Source organism: Melozone crissalis, unplaced genomic scaffold (genome assembly GCF_028551555.1).
Source record: "Melozone crissalis strain CALT ecotype California unplaced genomic scaffold, PUWL_Pcris_2 ptg000017l_1, whole genome shotgun sequence".
Taxonomy (NCBI): domain Eukaryota; kingdom Metazoa; phylum Chordata; class Aves; order Passeriformes; family Passerellidae; genus Melozone; species Melozone crissalis.
In genome coordinates this window covers 3,210,744-3,228,092 of record NW_026535795.1, presented here as the reverse complement: position 1 = coordinate 3,228,092, position 17,349 = coordinate 3,210,744, and the positions used below count along the sequence as shown (strand labels likewise).

General features: G+C 42.8%; 1 protein-coding gene across 1 annotated transcript in view; it reads right to left on the bottom strand.

Annotated features, from left to right (window-relative positions):
• The window catches only part of VAPB (VAMP associated protein B and C), a 33,099-nt gene extending 25,219 nt beyond the window's left edge, over positions 1 to 7,880 (bottom strand). Inside the window, exon 1 of the mRNA XM_054274494.1 lies at positions 7,548 to 7,880. Coding sequence (XP_054130469.1) covers positions 7,548 to 7,605 — 58 coding nt within the window. The 5' untranslated portion in view covers positions 7,606 to 7,880. The remainder of the gene's footprint in view (positions 1 to 7,547) is intronic.
• Positions 7,881 to 17,349: the final 9,469 nt, after the last annotated feature.

Genomic DNA, 17,349 nt, shown 5'->3' with positions numbered 1-17,349 from the left:
GGGACAAACATCAGAAGCACCAGCAAGGATGAAGCTAACCGGTGTGATGAAAAAAGGAGCAGTCTTGGGAAAAACAAGAAAGTGCATTTTTTTTTTCTTAGAAGAATTACATAGTCATTTGACATGCCTTCTACAAGCACAACTAATTTGTCTTTTCAATTGCTTGCAAAAACACAAGATTTGGCTCCATAGTGATCCCCACACCTACATGATTTTATAATCTGCATCCTAAATAACTGGATCACCAGGCAAACCTCCTCCTTCTCTATTTTTCCACCCCTCGTGGAAACCAACCAAGAAAACAGGATTAAATTTAGAATGATAAAATCTTTAATCCATGCACCATGGTATGAGGGACTCAGAGAACTAGACACTAAAGTAGTTTAGCAAAGAGATTATTTTCATAAAGTATTTATAAAAACGTGGGGTAAGTACTGCAGGCAGCAGCAGTACCCAATCTGTACAAATGAGTTTGAGGCCAGGAGAATTCCAGCTGAACTGAGCAATGTTCAGAACAGCTCTAACAGAGAAAGAACAGAGCATCCTCAGGCTGGTGGGTGCTGCTGGTGTGAACACAGAGCCACACTCGGGCAGGTGTGCAGCCCTGAACCCCACAGGGCAATGGGGAATTGCTCTGCACACACTGCCAGGGACACCAAGGACTGGGACAGCTGCTCCAGACCCACGGCACAAATCCCTCCTTACAAAAGGCTGCCTAACAGGCCAAATTTTAAACTCAACAACATCCCAGGCATCTCAGAAAGTATCTTACATGGCTCTACAGACATCTTGGTCTGCAGAGCACTGAAAGAGTTTATATATTGAAAAATACTGGGTCAAATGCCAGAGGAAAAGACTTAGCGTGAATCTAACCTCTAGCTTGGACAAACTGGTAGTTAAATATTCATATATGAATGTAAAATAAGCTCCCTTTCTGCCTCTGGTCATCACAAGGAAGACAAAGGACCTTCAGTGTTGTGGCAGGAACTGTCACTGCAGTGCCAGTCCCTCACCTAGAGGGGAGAGGGCTCTGACTGGGAAGAGTTCCTGACCTCATCAGCGAGGATTTACTTGCAGAAAAAACCCAACAAAACAACAATTGCAGCAGCAAGATGATGATGTTAAAGATCACGTTTCTTACAAACACAAAGATGAAATTTAAGTCTGAAAGAACAGCTGTCACCACAAACAGAAGTGTTGCAAACACCATCAATAAGGCTTTCAAAGCCAAGCAGTCACACTGACAGGCAAAGTAAAGAGGCTGTTATTGTACCAACTATGAAATGCATTCAGCAGTTATTAGCTGTACCCAGCAGGCAGCAAACATAAGACCAACATGGTAACAAGATAGTAGAAAATGAGTGTGACTGCAAGATGTGGGCAGAATTAGCAAGGGTCATTTGATGCCTGCACGGCCTCAGCTGGGCAGAAAGCTGTGCTCAGAGGCACTCAGCAACAGGACAAACCCTCCCTCGCCCTGTTTCCCACAAAAACTGCATTATAACATATGTAGAAGTTGCTCATTTGATCCAAAACTCATTTGATGCAATCAATACCTTCCAGAGCTGGCTGCATAGAACAAATTAAGCTGCTTTTAAAATTGGGTATTTGTTCATAGATGTAAGCTGACCTGAGCTCATGAAGTTGGATCATTCGCTATGGTGATGATGCCTTTTTTCCAGTTGAGTTTCAAAACAGATCTGACAATCTATTTAAAGGTTTGTACTTGAATTTTTACAATCCTAATTCTGAATTAGAGAGCAATTAAACAGAATTCACTCTTGTATTTAATGGCAGCTAACCTATTTTAAAAGAAATAAGGCATTACATGGTTACTGGTAAGTTTTTAATTTATGAATCTTGCACTGTGAGGAAAAATAGGTAATAATTTATTTTCCAGTGAGGAGGCACTATCAGAAGCTGCTGTATAAATTTCTACTCTATATTCCTTTCACGGGTGACAGGACACTGCACATGGCATGCAGGGCAGCAGCTGGTAAATACAATTTACTGCTAAGTACCAGTGTGAACCTGCATCCACTCTGACACATTAAGTGTGTCTTCATTTTGCCATGATAGCCATGCTCCCAGGACTTGAGAGAGCCACCCCTTCCATCTGTATTTTCAATATAATCTGTTATCAGATCTATCTTCTGAAGTGATGAATAGAGGTCACAGCGCAGCAACCAAATCAGACTGGCAGGCTGCCATCCTGATGAGCTTTAAATAACAAACTTGAAAAACTTTTTCATGTATCATTACAATAGCTCCATAGCTCAAAGTGAGCTGAAAATCCATGGACAAACACAGGATTCCCAAGGAACAGGAAGTTGTGAATGTATGTGGCCCATTCTGTACAGTAAAGGCAAGGAGTTGACCACATTTAAAACACCAAACCCCACAAAACTAAGAGAAGCAATGGCCAAGTAACAAATTTTGTCACTGCATTAGGTCTTTCCCTGAAATAGTAATACTTTGATCCTATTAATGCTCATAACTTCAACTAGAATTCTTAAAATCTGTGCAGTATAAAATTATTCAAAAGTCCTTAACCCGTAAATCACATTGACCAAAGCCTTCAAGGAGATTGTGGTATTTTTGGAAATAGTCTTGGGAGACCTAAATACATTAATTAAATTTAGCAGAAAATGCAGTTAAACCTCCTTGATTGCTTCACACATCTCAATTGTTCTTTGGTGCTCCAACCATCCTATTCAAAGTTTCAAATTTCTGGTAGTCCACATGTACAATTCCTTTCTCATTTCCCAGTGGAGCTGTTCAGTGCTGTGTCTCTAGTGTACAGGACATCAGCAGATTAAGAAAGCACAAGAGAAGCACAATCTTCAACTTATTCCACCTTTCAAAAAAGAGATGTGTTGTAAAAAATGCACAATGCATCACTACCCTCTCTTACCTCCAGTTTTTTCCCTCTTAACACCTCTCTTCTAAAGTGAAGAGACTATGCAAAGTGATGAATTAATTATAAAACCAATGGAGCACATGAAATCAGAGTAATTCAGTGAGATGCAGCAGGTCTGTGCAACTAAACAAATGTTTAATAGAATAAGTTATTGATTTTAGCTAAACTGCAAGAAAAGTGAGTGCATCATTAACTGCACCAGAAAAAGACTGATTTTCTTTGATAACTGGGATATATTTTAGGATAAATTTGTGTAGATTTAGGAAGCCTGCCTGTTATTTAAATACTATGTCCCCTTTTCAAGACTATGATTTGATAATTAAATTCAAATATGTAGAGAGATGCAAAGGTTTACTCGTATTTAATGCGGTAACAATGACTTGACTTGGAATCAGGCCAGACAAAGGGAAGCAAGGGCTGGTACATTTTTCAGCAGGAAAGCAGACAGCCATTGGCACAGCAGCCTTCAAAGAGTAAAGAAATCCTAGAACTGGCTGCCATTCTGCTGTGAATACCAGGAGGCCTTTAAGAGTTTAAAGAAAACAGCATATAAACATTCAACTTCAAAGATGCATATTAATTATCCTAAACAGCCAACTACTCACAATAATGTCACTATTTCACATTCTTAAACATGGCCTGTGACTAGAAATTCCTATTTATCAAATACAGGAGACAATGAGCACGCAGTCAAATTCCTCCCAATACCTTCAGTGCAGGAGAGATTCAACCATTCCCAGTGGTTCAGGACAGGGACAGAGATGTAAGTGAACAGTGCACATGCCCTGAACCTCTCTTCTGAGACTTGGCAGCAGCAGCTTCAGCAAACACTAATCTCACATCCCAAATGTTACTGGCCTGTTGCACTGAAGAGCCTTAGCCTGCTATCTGGTAGAAAGGGATATTCCTGTCACACACAGGATAGGGGGATATTCCTTTGCACACCCTCACTGCAATGAGCAGATCTGGCTGGAGTTCTCTCAGGCTGACCTGGAGGAGCTCCGAGTGTCTCAGCAGGGAGTGGCAGCCACCCCACCACGGAAACACAAACTGCACAGGACTGGGGTAAACACTGAATTCTGAACATTTCAATGCTGCAGATGCACTGCTGGACTGAGTACACCGATACAGGCCGAGGCCACACCTTTGGGCTGCAGCTCTGAGGTAGCCAGGGCTTGTCCCTGAGCCACTGACAGGTGACAGCCCCAGGTCAGGGGCTCTGTTAGCAGCAGAGAGGATCGGTTCATTGCTCAGGTTCATTGTTGTGCCCCTAGCAGAAAGCAAAGCTACACAGTGACATATTGCATAGGTCCAGGATCACATACTGGGGACAGGAACCTGCATTTCCAACTGGCACGACCTGCAGAGTTTAGCAGGCACTAATCCCTGCTTGGCAGTACTGCCGGGAGCCACTTGGGGAGCACGGACAGAGTGCTGAGTCATAAGTCCAGCCTAACCTGGAGCAAACCTCCAGAAACGCCACCAAAATGTCCCTCAGCCTCCGCCACAGCCCATCTGTGCCACCCCTCCTGAGCAACACTGCCCCAGCAGCACCTCAAACACTACAAACCCAGGGCAGTCCTAAAATACACTAAATTATAACAAAATTTTACTTGCTGGCATTAAACAGCCGATCTCTAGTCCTGGTGGGCACATATGGTGAAAAGACAGATCAGCCTCGGTGGGCAGCCATCCTGTGAGGGGCAGGAGGCTCCTGCAGCACAATTCCACATCCTTGTTCAGCTTTAAATCTAGCGATTCTTAAAGTCAGAGCCCCGAATGTTGTAACAAATTCTTGGCAGATTAATGTCATCTCTTAGATTGAAAAAAAAGAAGAAAGAAAGGGAAACATAAATTTAAATGTCATATATATCAACAATGCTCTTTTTCACCATTTGTTACCAGTGAACGCTGAGCTGTAAACCTTTAGCTGGATAATTTTTTTGCAAGCCTACAATGACCAAGAAGTGGAGGAAGTCGCTGGCAAGCCAGTGAAGCTCCTATTTCACACAGCACCAGAGAAGAGGGCAAGAAGTGGGCACCTTCAGCCACCTAATGGTGTTCTGCCTCCCACGACTCACAGCTGCATTTCAGCACAGCACACGCTGATGCTATTTTGGAGCATGTGTGCTCTGCTGTAGGAGATGCGAGGCGGGAGGAAAGACAACCCCTGCTCATGTTCACATGCTGTGAAAAAAAAATTCCAGCATGAAAAACTCCTTTGATTTTTTTTTCAAACGAGACACAAGCACGGTATTTTGAAACAGAGCACCAAATGAATTTATGAGATTCACTGCAAAACCAAGGGGCTACAAAAGCTTCTATAAAATGGTTTTCAACCCTTTAGAAGTGAAAGTGCAGGCCATGGTTGCAACCGAAAGTGATTGGGACACATTATAGAAGACATCCTCATTCACCATATTATTCCTGACATCCTACCTCCCTCTAAATTTTATACTGAAGAGCTACACAGAGCCTTTCAACAGCATCAGAGCGAACAATTTTCTGCCTTTTCTACCTGTCTGCATTGGGATTCAGCCCTTCGCCATTTCCAGTATTAGGTTTAGAGCCCAATCTCAGTTTCCTACATTGAGTACCATGTCTTTCAGCACACACCACAAGGATGCCTGTACCAGTCAGCAACTCCATGACCTCTGTCAGCCTGGATCTACTTGTACGGGGCCAAGGAACACTCTGGAAATAAATGCAACTATTTACAAAGGTAACAATATCATTTCAGCCCTATCACTGGGCAGTATGTCATCACAAGATTAGTAGGGCAAGAAACGCTTAGAGCACAATTTACTTCATGAATACTTCAACCTGGTGTTTCCTGAATGAAGGGCAGCGGTCAGCACTGCTTGCTAGAAAGGACTGTAAGGCACAGGTATTGCCAAAGCATATGAATGCTGCCCACAGCATTAAGTCTGTTTGAACATTAATATTTAAGTGTACTTTGAAACTAAGCCATTTAATAGCTGCAGTTAGTCAAGCAGCATTTTATGCCATAAGGAGTGTGCGCTGCTGGCTAAAGATCTGGCAACCAAAAGCGCTATGGTTAGTTGATTTAACTTCAATGGCTACTGGTTCTTTAGCCCAGAACCTCATCTGAAAGAAAGACAGCCTGACAAATTATCATTACTTCAAGAAAAAGCAGAGTCTGGCAAGGTTTATATCTACCTGTGATGAAGAAAAGAATGAAAAACAAACCCTGAACCACAATTATGTCTCATTAGCAAGTCAGCACCAATTAAGGGCCCACTTTTTGCCCACCTGAGCTTGGATTTGCTTGTTTGCTGAAAGCAATTTTATCCAGAACAAAAGGTGATTTTAATCTAATCATACTTAACACAAAGAACGTCAAAACAACAATAGTTTCCTTCTTAAGCATGTTTGATACTGCTGCCATAACAACTTCAGCTTACAACAAAGATATATTCATTCCCCCCAGTGTTTATTAACAGGCTGTTTGAGAAAACCCACTTTGTATTAATAGTTCAAATATATTTACTAATAAAAACTGGGAAAGACCTCCTCTATATTTAAAAATGTACATGAAAGCTTTTTTTAAAGGAGTATTATTTTTGCCAGAGGCCAATAAACAGATTCCCATTTTTAAAAAAGAAGCTTATTTGCCAGATAATCAAGTGAAGCTATAAAACACCTCTGACTCTGGTGGCATAAATAAACTTGCTGATTGCTTATTTGTAATCCCAGAATATTGTATTACAGCTGTGCTGTTAGGCTGCAAGGCAGGAATTTCAGTGCCAGTGGGAGCCCAAACCCATTCAAGACTTTTATTTAAACGATGGATTTTTGCACAGGCAGCCTATTCGTGGCTTATTTAGCCAAACAGCTTGCTAAATTATAATAATAAGCAGGAAAAGCCAGGAAGTGCTGCCCAGCACCTGGCCAGAGGCCTCGCGTTTTTGGCCAGAGACATGATTGCAACCCCACACTGCCTGGGACACATTACAGAAGAAACCCTTATTCGTTATCTTATTCCCAACATCCTTCCTCGGTCTAGATTCTATACAGAAGACCCACGCAGAACACTTAAAAGGCCCCATTGCAAGCAATTTCCCGATTTTGTCTTTTGATTAAGCCCTTTATCCGTTCCTGGGGTTTGTGGCACCTGAGTTCCCAGTCCCACCTCACGGACATCGCCGTCCTACATTCCAGCACCAGATCTTTCGGCCGGGGCCGCGCACACACCCCCGGCGGGGCCTGGGGGACGCAGCCCAGCTCCGCCGCTGCCCCGCGGGGTCCCCCCCTGTCCGCGGCCGCCGCCCCCGGGAAGGTCAGGCGGGCACAGCCCGGTGTTCCCGCTGCCGCCCGGGGAAGGCGCGGCCGGGACCCCCCCGCGCCGGCCCCGCGAGCCGCCCCCACCCGCGCCGCGGCTGCGGCAGCGCTGAGGGCGGCGCGGGGGGACCCCCGCGGGCCGGGGGCGGCTCCGAGGCGGGCGGGGGGCCCCGGCGGGGCGGCGGGCGCGGCGCTGAAGGACATTTTAGCTGCCGGCGGTGCCCGGCCCCCGGAAAATGGCTGCCGGGAGCGGGCCCCGAGCGAGGCCGCGCCGCCCGCCCGGCGCGGGGAGCGGCGGCGAGGGATGGCGGCGGCCGCCTCGTACCTTTGAATTTGAGCTCGTGCTGCGGTTCGAGGCTCAGGACCTGCTCCGCTTTCGCCATGTTCCTCCTCCTCCTCCTCCTCGGCGGTGGCGGCACCAGGCGGAGAGAGGAAGGGACGGGGAGGGAGGGGAAGGAAGAGGGGAGGGAGGGAGGAAGGGAGGGAGGAGGGAAGGCGGGCGAGGGGCGCGCCCGGTGCCGGGTTCACTCCTCGCCCGGGTGCCCGTTCACCCTCTCCCGACTGCTCGTTCGCTCTTCGCTCGGGCGCTGTTTCACCCTCCCCTGGGTGGTCACACTGTCCCGGCGGCCCCGGAGCGGGGACAGGCGCGGGCGGCGGTCGGGCGGCGGCTGGCGGCGCACACGCTGCCGGGCAGGGCGGGCGGGAGGCGGGATGATGCAGCACGGAGGGGCCCGCGGAGAGGCTGCGGCGGCGGCTGACGTGAGCCCGGCCCCGCCGTGAGGGGCCGCGGGGGGAGGCTCCGCGCCGCCGCTCCTCGGGGGCTCCCGTGGCCGGAGGTGCCTCCGCGGAGCGTTTCGGGAACAAAGAGGGCTAATAAACAGAGTTTAATCGTCGCTGGAAAGCGTGGTTTGTAATAAACGCCTTTTATCCAGAAGCACCGTGGCTTTTTAGACCTCTGCTCTGTGCGGCCTCAGGGCTGCAGGGGAAGCCCTTGGGCCCCTCGCCGCCCTGCCCGGCTCCCAGCGGAGCCCCGGCCGGGCTCGGGGGAGGTCAGGGAAGCGCTCCCGGCAACAGGAGGAGCTCCCGGGGCCGCACAGCGCCAGGGCAGCCCTGGGAACCGGCACCGAGCTGCAGGCAATATTCGCTTTTTAATGAATCAAACCAGAACTTCAGGTCACCTCAGATTTTAAGACATCCCTCCTCCCCTTTTTTAAAGTGTTGGGTTACTCGTTGGGGTTTTTATGTTTGTTTTGAGGTGGTTTGTGGTGGTTGTGTTTTGGGAATTTTTGTTTGTGTTTAGCTTTGGTTGGTTAGTTTTTACTCCAGTGTTTAAAAACATTTCTTTGAAATTTACAGCATGGTTTAGTATAGAGTGCAGCTTTATTGATAGCCCTAGGCCAGTGTAATTACAGCAACATTACACTTTTTGCTTCCCTCTCTCCTCGGTTGTTTTAAACATTTGAAAAGTTCCTAAGAATTTATAAAGCATTGCTATAACCTGTCACAGGCATGAGTTTGGGATGCCCCTCTTAAGAGGAGAAATATGCTGGTCTTAAAAACTGGTAATTTATGTACACTAAAAAGTATTCATTGGACTTTAAACATACTGGACTTTATACATACATGACTTCAGAAAAAGATGAAATAAAAAGATTCCAAAGAAAATTAATTTCTCACACCAGTATAATCTACATGCAGGGCACCTTTCCCTCACACAAATTCTTTGTATCATGTTATTTGACTTACTAAATTCCAAAAATGTGTAAGGTAGCTAAAAAGATCTAGAATAACAAGAGTGTTGTTCTCTTCCTGGCACTAAGAGCAATGTCAAATGAGTGATGTGTATGTTAAAATTAACACCCCAGAGCAGGACAGTGGCGTTCCCTGCTCTGAGCACATCTGCAGTGTTTATACCTCACCTTCAGCTGCTCCTGTCCACCACAATCCCTGTTCTGCTCATGTGCTTTGCCACCTCCCATCCTATTTCATCTTTTTTGTTCTCTATCGTCTTTCATTCCATGCCAAACCAAACCAAACCCAACCCATACCTGTGTTTAGTACAAAACTTCCAGTTTTGCATGATACAAGTGAAACCTGCCAACTCCTTCCAGGCAGGATAATGGGACTGATTTTCTAAAGCTTCAGCACTGCAGGGCAATACCCTCAAATACTGCTCTTGTTCTTTAAATTCCTACTCTTTTGGGGAAAGGATGGTCACATAACATCATAAAGGAGTGCATTTTCTTTTCCAGAAAACTAGATTTGGATGGTATTTTTACTCCTTGAGGGGATGGGGCATAATTTTTAGCCTAAGCTACAGGTTATGTCATAACATTTTAGATCTCAAGTCAGGAGAGAATTGAGTTCATACTTTGCAGCTTTCTTGGCTGGTACTGTGGGAAGGTTACCTTCTTTTACCTAATCGCTTAAGTTTTATTTTATAAACAGATTCTCTCTGTAAGCCAGGCAGGCTCGGAGCAGTAATTAGTAGAAAAGACAAGCTTCATACATATCAGTAAATTATTTGCAAACTAACGGCGAGGAGTAAGAGAGAAAGCTTTACACAGCATATAGTCATGCATAATAAAAGCCCTAAAGTAAACAACCATTAAGTGTTGCTGCCCAGACCTTTCCGAGTTCTACTTTTCCTGAAAGAAGTACAAAGAAGCCCCTGAAGCGTTATGATCCACCTCTCAAAGGAGTTGCCAAGATGTATCACCTTGCCCTAATTGGCAGCTCTGAACTTACCTGTTTGTATTTGAAGGACTCGCCCACGTTTTCATCCAGGCTGAAGGTTTTATAAAGCACAGCATTGTTTAAGTTGAAAATTTATGAAGTCGAATAAATGCAGGTTGTCAGGTTTTTGTTGCATGTAAATAATGTGTGTACATTTAATTTTGTGCCAGGTGTGCATGGAGGGCACCTGCAGTACCCCATCCCTGTCCCACAGACAGCTCTCACTGGGGACAATTCAGCCACAAGACTAAAAGGCAACTTCGTGCCCACAAGAGTTTTTGATTTTCAGGAGAAAATTGGGATGAACACTGCAGGGAAATGCTGGACAGCACCTGAAAGCTTTGTACTGGAACAATTTTAAAGAACAAGTTCATTGGTTGCAAAACTTCTACCTAGGAAGCAGTGAAAGTGAAATATTCTCATTGTGTGTGTGCAAACCAGGTGGTTTGCATTTAGTTCTCAGATTCCCTATGCAAACACATGCAAATGGTTTTTTCTCTCTATTCCAGCATATTCCTTGTGTCTGCATTTCTTATGCTCTCCTAGATGCACATTCATGCCATCTTAGACAAACCCATCTGACACTATTCAAAAGCAGTTTGTTCACATCTAAGAGCATAACTGCAAAATTGCAGGTAAAGAAATTTAAATAATTCCAGGTCTGTTTAACAAAATGTGACATGGTATGTGTTTCCTGCATCAGAACTGCAGCCACTTGCTTAATAAAAACTTGTACCCAACCTTTTCATGTGAAAGAGCAGTTCAGAAACAGGACTTTATGTTTATTTAGCTTTTGAAGGCTGCCATTAACTCAACAGGTTAGATATGCATCGCAGAGTAAAGCGACCAAACCACATCTTTTAAGCATCGTGTAAGACAAGTGAGTTAACTGCAGCCAAATCCATATTTTTGAGAACTACATAAGCCCCAGAGCAGTGGTTTAAAAAAAGCAAGCTACCAACCAGCTGGGTATTAACAAACAGGAGAAGATCCCTTCCCAGCACAACAGGCCCACGACACTCTGCAGATATTAAAAGCACTTTACAGTTTTGATTGACAGAAACCTGGCCTAAGCAGTTGAGAACTGTGCATTTCATGCAGTCCAAGGTAAAAACAATGTATTAAATAACTTGGTTCTATAGAATTTGTCAGCCTTGCCCTGCTAGAGAAGCCTGTGTGTGGCCTGCAGTTTCTCAGGCATGGTGCTGCAAAGAAAGGAGGAGTTACACAAAAGCTGCATTCTCTCTGCTGTTTGCCCCCATCCCTTCTTTGCACAGGATCTTCTGCCTTTGTCTGTGTGTACACAGACCAGAGAAAAACTCCAGTTTCTGCACACCAGTAGTCAGGACTTCTGGAAAACAGCTATTCCAGTCATTTGTACATGTAAGCTATTGCTTACATTCCTCTTCTGTAATTATATTGCTATAGAGACTGTTTTTTAAGATGTGGAGAATTTTGGAAGCATTTATAAACAAGCCAGCATATTTATAAACAAAGCATTTTATTAATAAAATGTTTACACCTTTTTTTTTTTGCACAATACATCAGACTGGTAGTGATTTAGCATGTTATTACACTATAAAAGTTTATTATGAATGCTTAGGCTGAAAAGGCTGTTTACATTATGTCAAATCAACATTTCTTTATTTGCATTCTATGCACTATATGGGAATGTAAGGACTCAAACAAAAAGGAGAGAACAAAAGCCTGGTTTTCCTCATTAGCATCTACAAACCAACAATACAGACAAACCTGTACACGCTCTCAGGACCAGCCCAAGAGAAGACTAAAAAAAGTCTTAAAACATTCATAAGCTTGGGAATTCATCACTACAATATTTCATCACTAGTAATCTGACTACACTTCATGCAGTGAAGCAATGGGTGGGAATTTGTGCAGTTTACAGTGCTGCAAATGCTCTGTAACTTGGAGCGGCTTAAGTTTGTTTTAGTAAGAGATAACAGAGTAAGAAGGCACAGACCTTTCAACCCTTGGAACAGGTTAGCCCATCCTAGAATGAAAAGGCAGAATGTTGTTATGAGTGACAAGAATTGCTGACACAAAGGTTAACCTTTACACATTTTACAGGCAAACATTTACTACACTGCAAGAGCTCTATGAATATCAGGTTATTTTTGTGTCCTGAACACACAAATGCAGTTTCTCATTCAGAAAAAAACCCTTTTTTCTTCATTGTCCTCAGTGTGGAGGGTACAAGTGGGAAGATTGCCAGGAGGTCTTAAGCATCTTAGCTACAGAAATGCAATCCATTCCTGTGCCTTAAATCAATTAACTCACCCTCACAGTGTCAGTGTTGGATACACAATTTCAGAAAGAGGAAGTACAAGAAAGGAAGTTAAAATACGGAAGAGTGGACTAGAGGCTTACAATAACTTGCTCCTCCAGGTGAATTTAGCCTTCACTATGTGGTAAAATACAGTCATGGCACAGGTCTCAGCTGCTGGGACAGTTTCATAAGGCTGTGCTAATGAATTACCCTTTTGCTGACAAATATTTGCTGCTGTGACAGATACTTCTAGAACTTTGTGGCAAAAGAGACACTCACCACCTACCCTTGTCTAAATCCCATAAGGAAACAAAGAACAAATTGCCAAGAAAACATAATGGATTTAATAGGAAATACATACTGTAACATGAGTAAAAGTGAGGCAAGATAGTAGCAGTGAATCTATCAAGGTGTCAGAGTTACAGAATATTCAAGTGCAACAACTGGATGGAGTATCACACCCATGGTGATGCAGAGCATGACAGAAGGGTGGTCTGTGTCCTTCAGCATTTGAAAAAGTTGGTTTGTTCAACAATACTTATGTGAAAACATCAACAGAAGCCAAGCAAAGCAAACCCCAACCTTCTTAAAAGAAAATCTTTACAATGGTAATTAGCTCCTTAAATAAAATTTATACTTAGTGTTTAAGCAAAAACTTAGGAACATCAATTTGCAGGTTGATGTAACAGGAACAGCAAAATTGTTTCTTCTTAGAAGTCTTAATTCTACATTGAGAAAACTGATCCTACTGCCTCAATTCCTCATGTAAAATAGGGAGCACCAAGTAACTCTCAGCCATTAGAACTTCTCTAAGTATTTCTGAATAGCTCTTTATAGCATGTACACTCTGACAACACTATGTTAAAAATTCAGGGTTGGGTGGGGTGGGTGGAAATGGAGGGGGAAGGAGGAAAAAGGTGACCCTAAGAACATTTTGACATGTCAGAGGCTAAGCTCATCAGCATTCTTGGATTTCAGGATAGTCTTATATCCTTGAAAGATTTGTATCCATGACACTTTAGGGTAAAAGACTGGTCATGCTTGTTCAAACTTTTCCAAGTTGTGCATTTCTGATGGTAGCTGAGCAAGAAATGGTTTGCATTCAGATTTTTGAGACCTCCAGAATATCAGAAGGGATTTTTCAGAAACAAACATTAGTGTCAGAAGGTCTAAAATAATTTTAGGGAATTACATTTTGGCACCTGAATTTTTGTATGATACACAAATATATATTTTCAAGCGTATTCCTTTTGACAAGCTGGAGCCATATGACTCAAAGGAAAGCTAACATGACTATTTTAACACTAGAACCTTTATTTCCATCTTACATTGGTAATTCACACCATCAACATAGTTCTGTAAATCTTGTCACCTACCATCACTAGGCTGTGATCTATTATCAGAGATGGGATCTGAACATGAAACACCAACAGTTTTCTATAGGAATTTTTTGCAGAGTTTTAGAGACTTAACTCCAAGTATATAATTCTTCTGCTTTGAGTGACTGACTTGTGATGTACAAACCATCTCAGGTGGCTGTACAATGACTCCCTGCTAGAAAAGCTAAGAAAGTTTGTCCTTTTCTTTCAACTATGAGCCAAAAGCCATTTCTAGAGGCTGTAAGTATTCAGGAGAGATACATGAAGCCTGTTTACAAAATGAGCAGGCAGTGTAGAAGTTGAAGCCAGTGAATTATGATGGTTCTCCTTGTTTTGGAGATGATTTTGCCCTGCTTGTCTGTGGCTATTGCTGCTGAGTGGGGTTCACTCCAGGGTGAGCAGCTCCACTGTTCTGACAGCTTCTGTCCTGTAAATCATCCATTCCTGTGCAGATTGCTGACACAGCTCACCACAAACAGCCTACACCATCCTTAACACACACTAAAGACTGTTTCACAAGCAAGTATTCAAACATCACTGCTAAAGCTTCCTTTTCCAACTACTGATCTGTTCTACTGGAACTAAACACTAATGTGAAGGAATAATTTAACCTTAACAGTGTAAGAAAAAAAATCTTGCTGAGGCCAACTTTTAAACCATTCAAGATTTTCACCTTGAATTACTTTTTGATAATTAAAATGGAGCTTTAACCAAGATTGTAGCTCTCCCTCAACCAGGCTGAAGGATTAGACTTCCAAATCAATAAGTAGGTCCTGTCTCCTCTCCTCTTACCCTCTTCCCAAGCAAATAAATAATCCTTCTTGAGCAGGCTGGTAGCATTAAATGTAAAGCAACACATCAAAGACTCCAGTCTGCATAAAACACCCTCTAAACCATTAACTGTCTGATCCTGCAGCACTTAAAGGAAGGGTCTCACTGATGGCAGCAGGGATCAGGAGTGCAGTGATTTGTTGGACCTAAAATAAAGCCTTTACCTTCACAGTAACAGCAAAAGTTGTTAGAATTGTCTTAGAACTTTTCAAAGCACCTATAACAAATTTCAGTAGTATGATTACTAAATGTCAGCTTCCAAATTTCACCTAGCTGGGTATTTGACATACCAGTTTTCAGGATGTATATAAAATATTCTACAAAACTACCTGCAGCGCAGATGGAGAACCTGGCACGTCAGCTAAGTGACTGTTTCAAGAGAGGGTCAGATGAAGACACCTTCCAAAACTGGAGAGCACATTCAGGTTGCTCCAAAGCTTAAGAATGAAATATTTATCAAATTTAATTCAATTCTATAACTTTCATGAGAAAGAACTGGTGGTGTTCAGAAGTTGCATTAGTCATATTTTTTCAGCTAAAAATGCTCTGGATCAATGATATAACATACACCTCATTACATTTTTACATACATGACACTTTGCCCTTTCAAACATGTGCTGCAGAAATTAATCTGTGCAATGTGCTCTGGAATGACCCTGCTTGAGCAGGGAGGTTGAACAGATTACTCACTGTGGTCCCTTTCAACCTGAACCATTCTGAGATTGTGTAATCCCCTTTGACAGTATCTGAAAGTTGAGTCTCTCTGGTGAGCTCCACTCATTAGACAGAAAGACATGGTGGAATAAAACTTTAATCCTGAGCTTTTTTAACAACTTCTTACCAGAAAAAAAGTTATTAAAAATTTAGCTGGAATGATTGATAATCTGCACTCCAAACACTCCAATACCAATGTATCTCCAAACAGAGAAGCTATGTTAGGACAAAATATAATCAATTCCAGCAAGCCTAGTGCAAGATCAAAGCAGCTGACCTAACAAATTATTAATACAAAAGAAACCACTTTTCTCTACCAAAAATGAAACAATGAGCATGTGCATCTCATGCAGGGAAGATTGCATTCCAGCATTCAGCAGGGCCAGTGATCAATAAACACTTCTCTGGGCTCAGAAGAACTTACATCAACTGTCTGATTTTTAAACTGGCAAATATTAAGAAGCAGCCTCACTCCAGGGCTGGCAGTTTGGGCAATCTGAAACACTGGCTGTTACACTTGACCTGCAGCAATCCAAGATCAGAACTGCACAAAGAGCAGGGTGCATACCCTTGAAGTTGGATTTCCTGGGCTCTCTAGACGCATGGAGCCTGTGGGACTATGGCAAAGAAGGCAGAATTGGCAATGCAGCAGGGGAAGCAAAAGGCATGACCAAAATGTAGTCACCAAATATCATTAAACTCACTGATCTGTCCAAAAACCTCCATGTACCAGTTTGCCTGTTCTGCTCCAGCTCTCCAACAATTTTCAGTAACACAAATGAATCTGAAGTACAAGTCCTTTCATTTCTTATAATTTTTTCTACATTTCCTTCAGAGAAAATACTTGAGATGATAGAAAACCAGATTAAAAAAAAAGAATAAGCATCATCATGAGCTCAGTTGGATACTAAAGCTAACCAGCATATTTTATTATATACTCAAGTCTATTAAGCTCTTTTTCTTCAAAAGTATAAAAGTTTCTCACTAGTGCTGGTAAGAAACAAAAAGTAAAAATAAATAAAATAGCACAAACAGGTATGGTCAACCTATAGTTTAATTGAAAGCCTACTAAAATCCATACAGAATAAGCTAAACACTGATTTGCTAAAAACCCTCACAGATGAAAAACCCCAGGAACCAAGAGGTAATGATCTACATTACCACATGTCTTAAGGTTACTTCCTATGTGTATTTTTGTGCCTAAAATAGGAAAGACTGGTGCACCCTAGATGAAAGCTTGTTCAACAGACAGGCCTTGTGCTGCCCCAACAGGATGTTCTATTGGCCCTTTCAAATGTCATTGAAAGAGAAAGAATTTCATCTGCCTCTGGATGAACTCACAGTGACAATATCTAAAATGCAGGAAAAAACCCTGATGGAGATTCCCCAAGAGTTTATCCCTAGGTGTGGAATGGAAGGAGTGTAGAAGACTCTATTATTTTTTACTGTTTTTACATAATTTATAACACTTTAAACACTGGTCTCATAAATATAATATGAACACTTTACACATGCCAAGCAATTAAAAGCTTCCCCAAAACCTTGTAAGTCTTATCAGAACCACTGGCAGCATCTGTTTACAGCATCTCTTTTTAGTCAGTAACCACTTCATTTAGTCAGATCTACGAGTAATTTTCTTTAACCAATATCTTAATATTAAAAAAACTCGTAACAACAAAAAGATGCCTATCAGCATACCAGTTTGCCTTAAAGTGATTACAGTCAGCATGAAAAAGAAGATTGTCTGTGGTTTAAGATCTGTTGCTTGTGTCCCCACCCCCAGTGCAGATCATCCTTAAATAAAAAGTGCAAATGGGATTTGGGGACTGGATGGACTGATTTGCTATTTGTCTTCAGCTGCTTATTCTGTAGCCATCTCACATCAACTGTCCCATCATACTTTGGAGCAGCTACACCAAAATTTAAAATAGGCTCACTGAAGAAAAGGAAGAAATGCCATCTAACTTCCAGACTCCTCCTAACCCAATCTCCCACAAAAGTGCTCATTTCCCTTTTTACAAAAACCCTCCCAAAACCTTGTTTACAAAACTACGAAAACATTTCAGTTCTAGCATCCATGAAGTCACCTTCCAATCGAGCAAGGCCAAAGAAGTGATGATGGATTCCCTTTGAAGGCAGGGACACTGCAGGCTGCCCTGCCCTCTGCAGTCCTTGCAGGT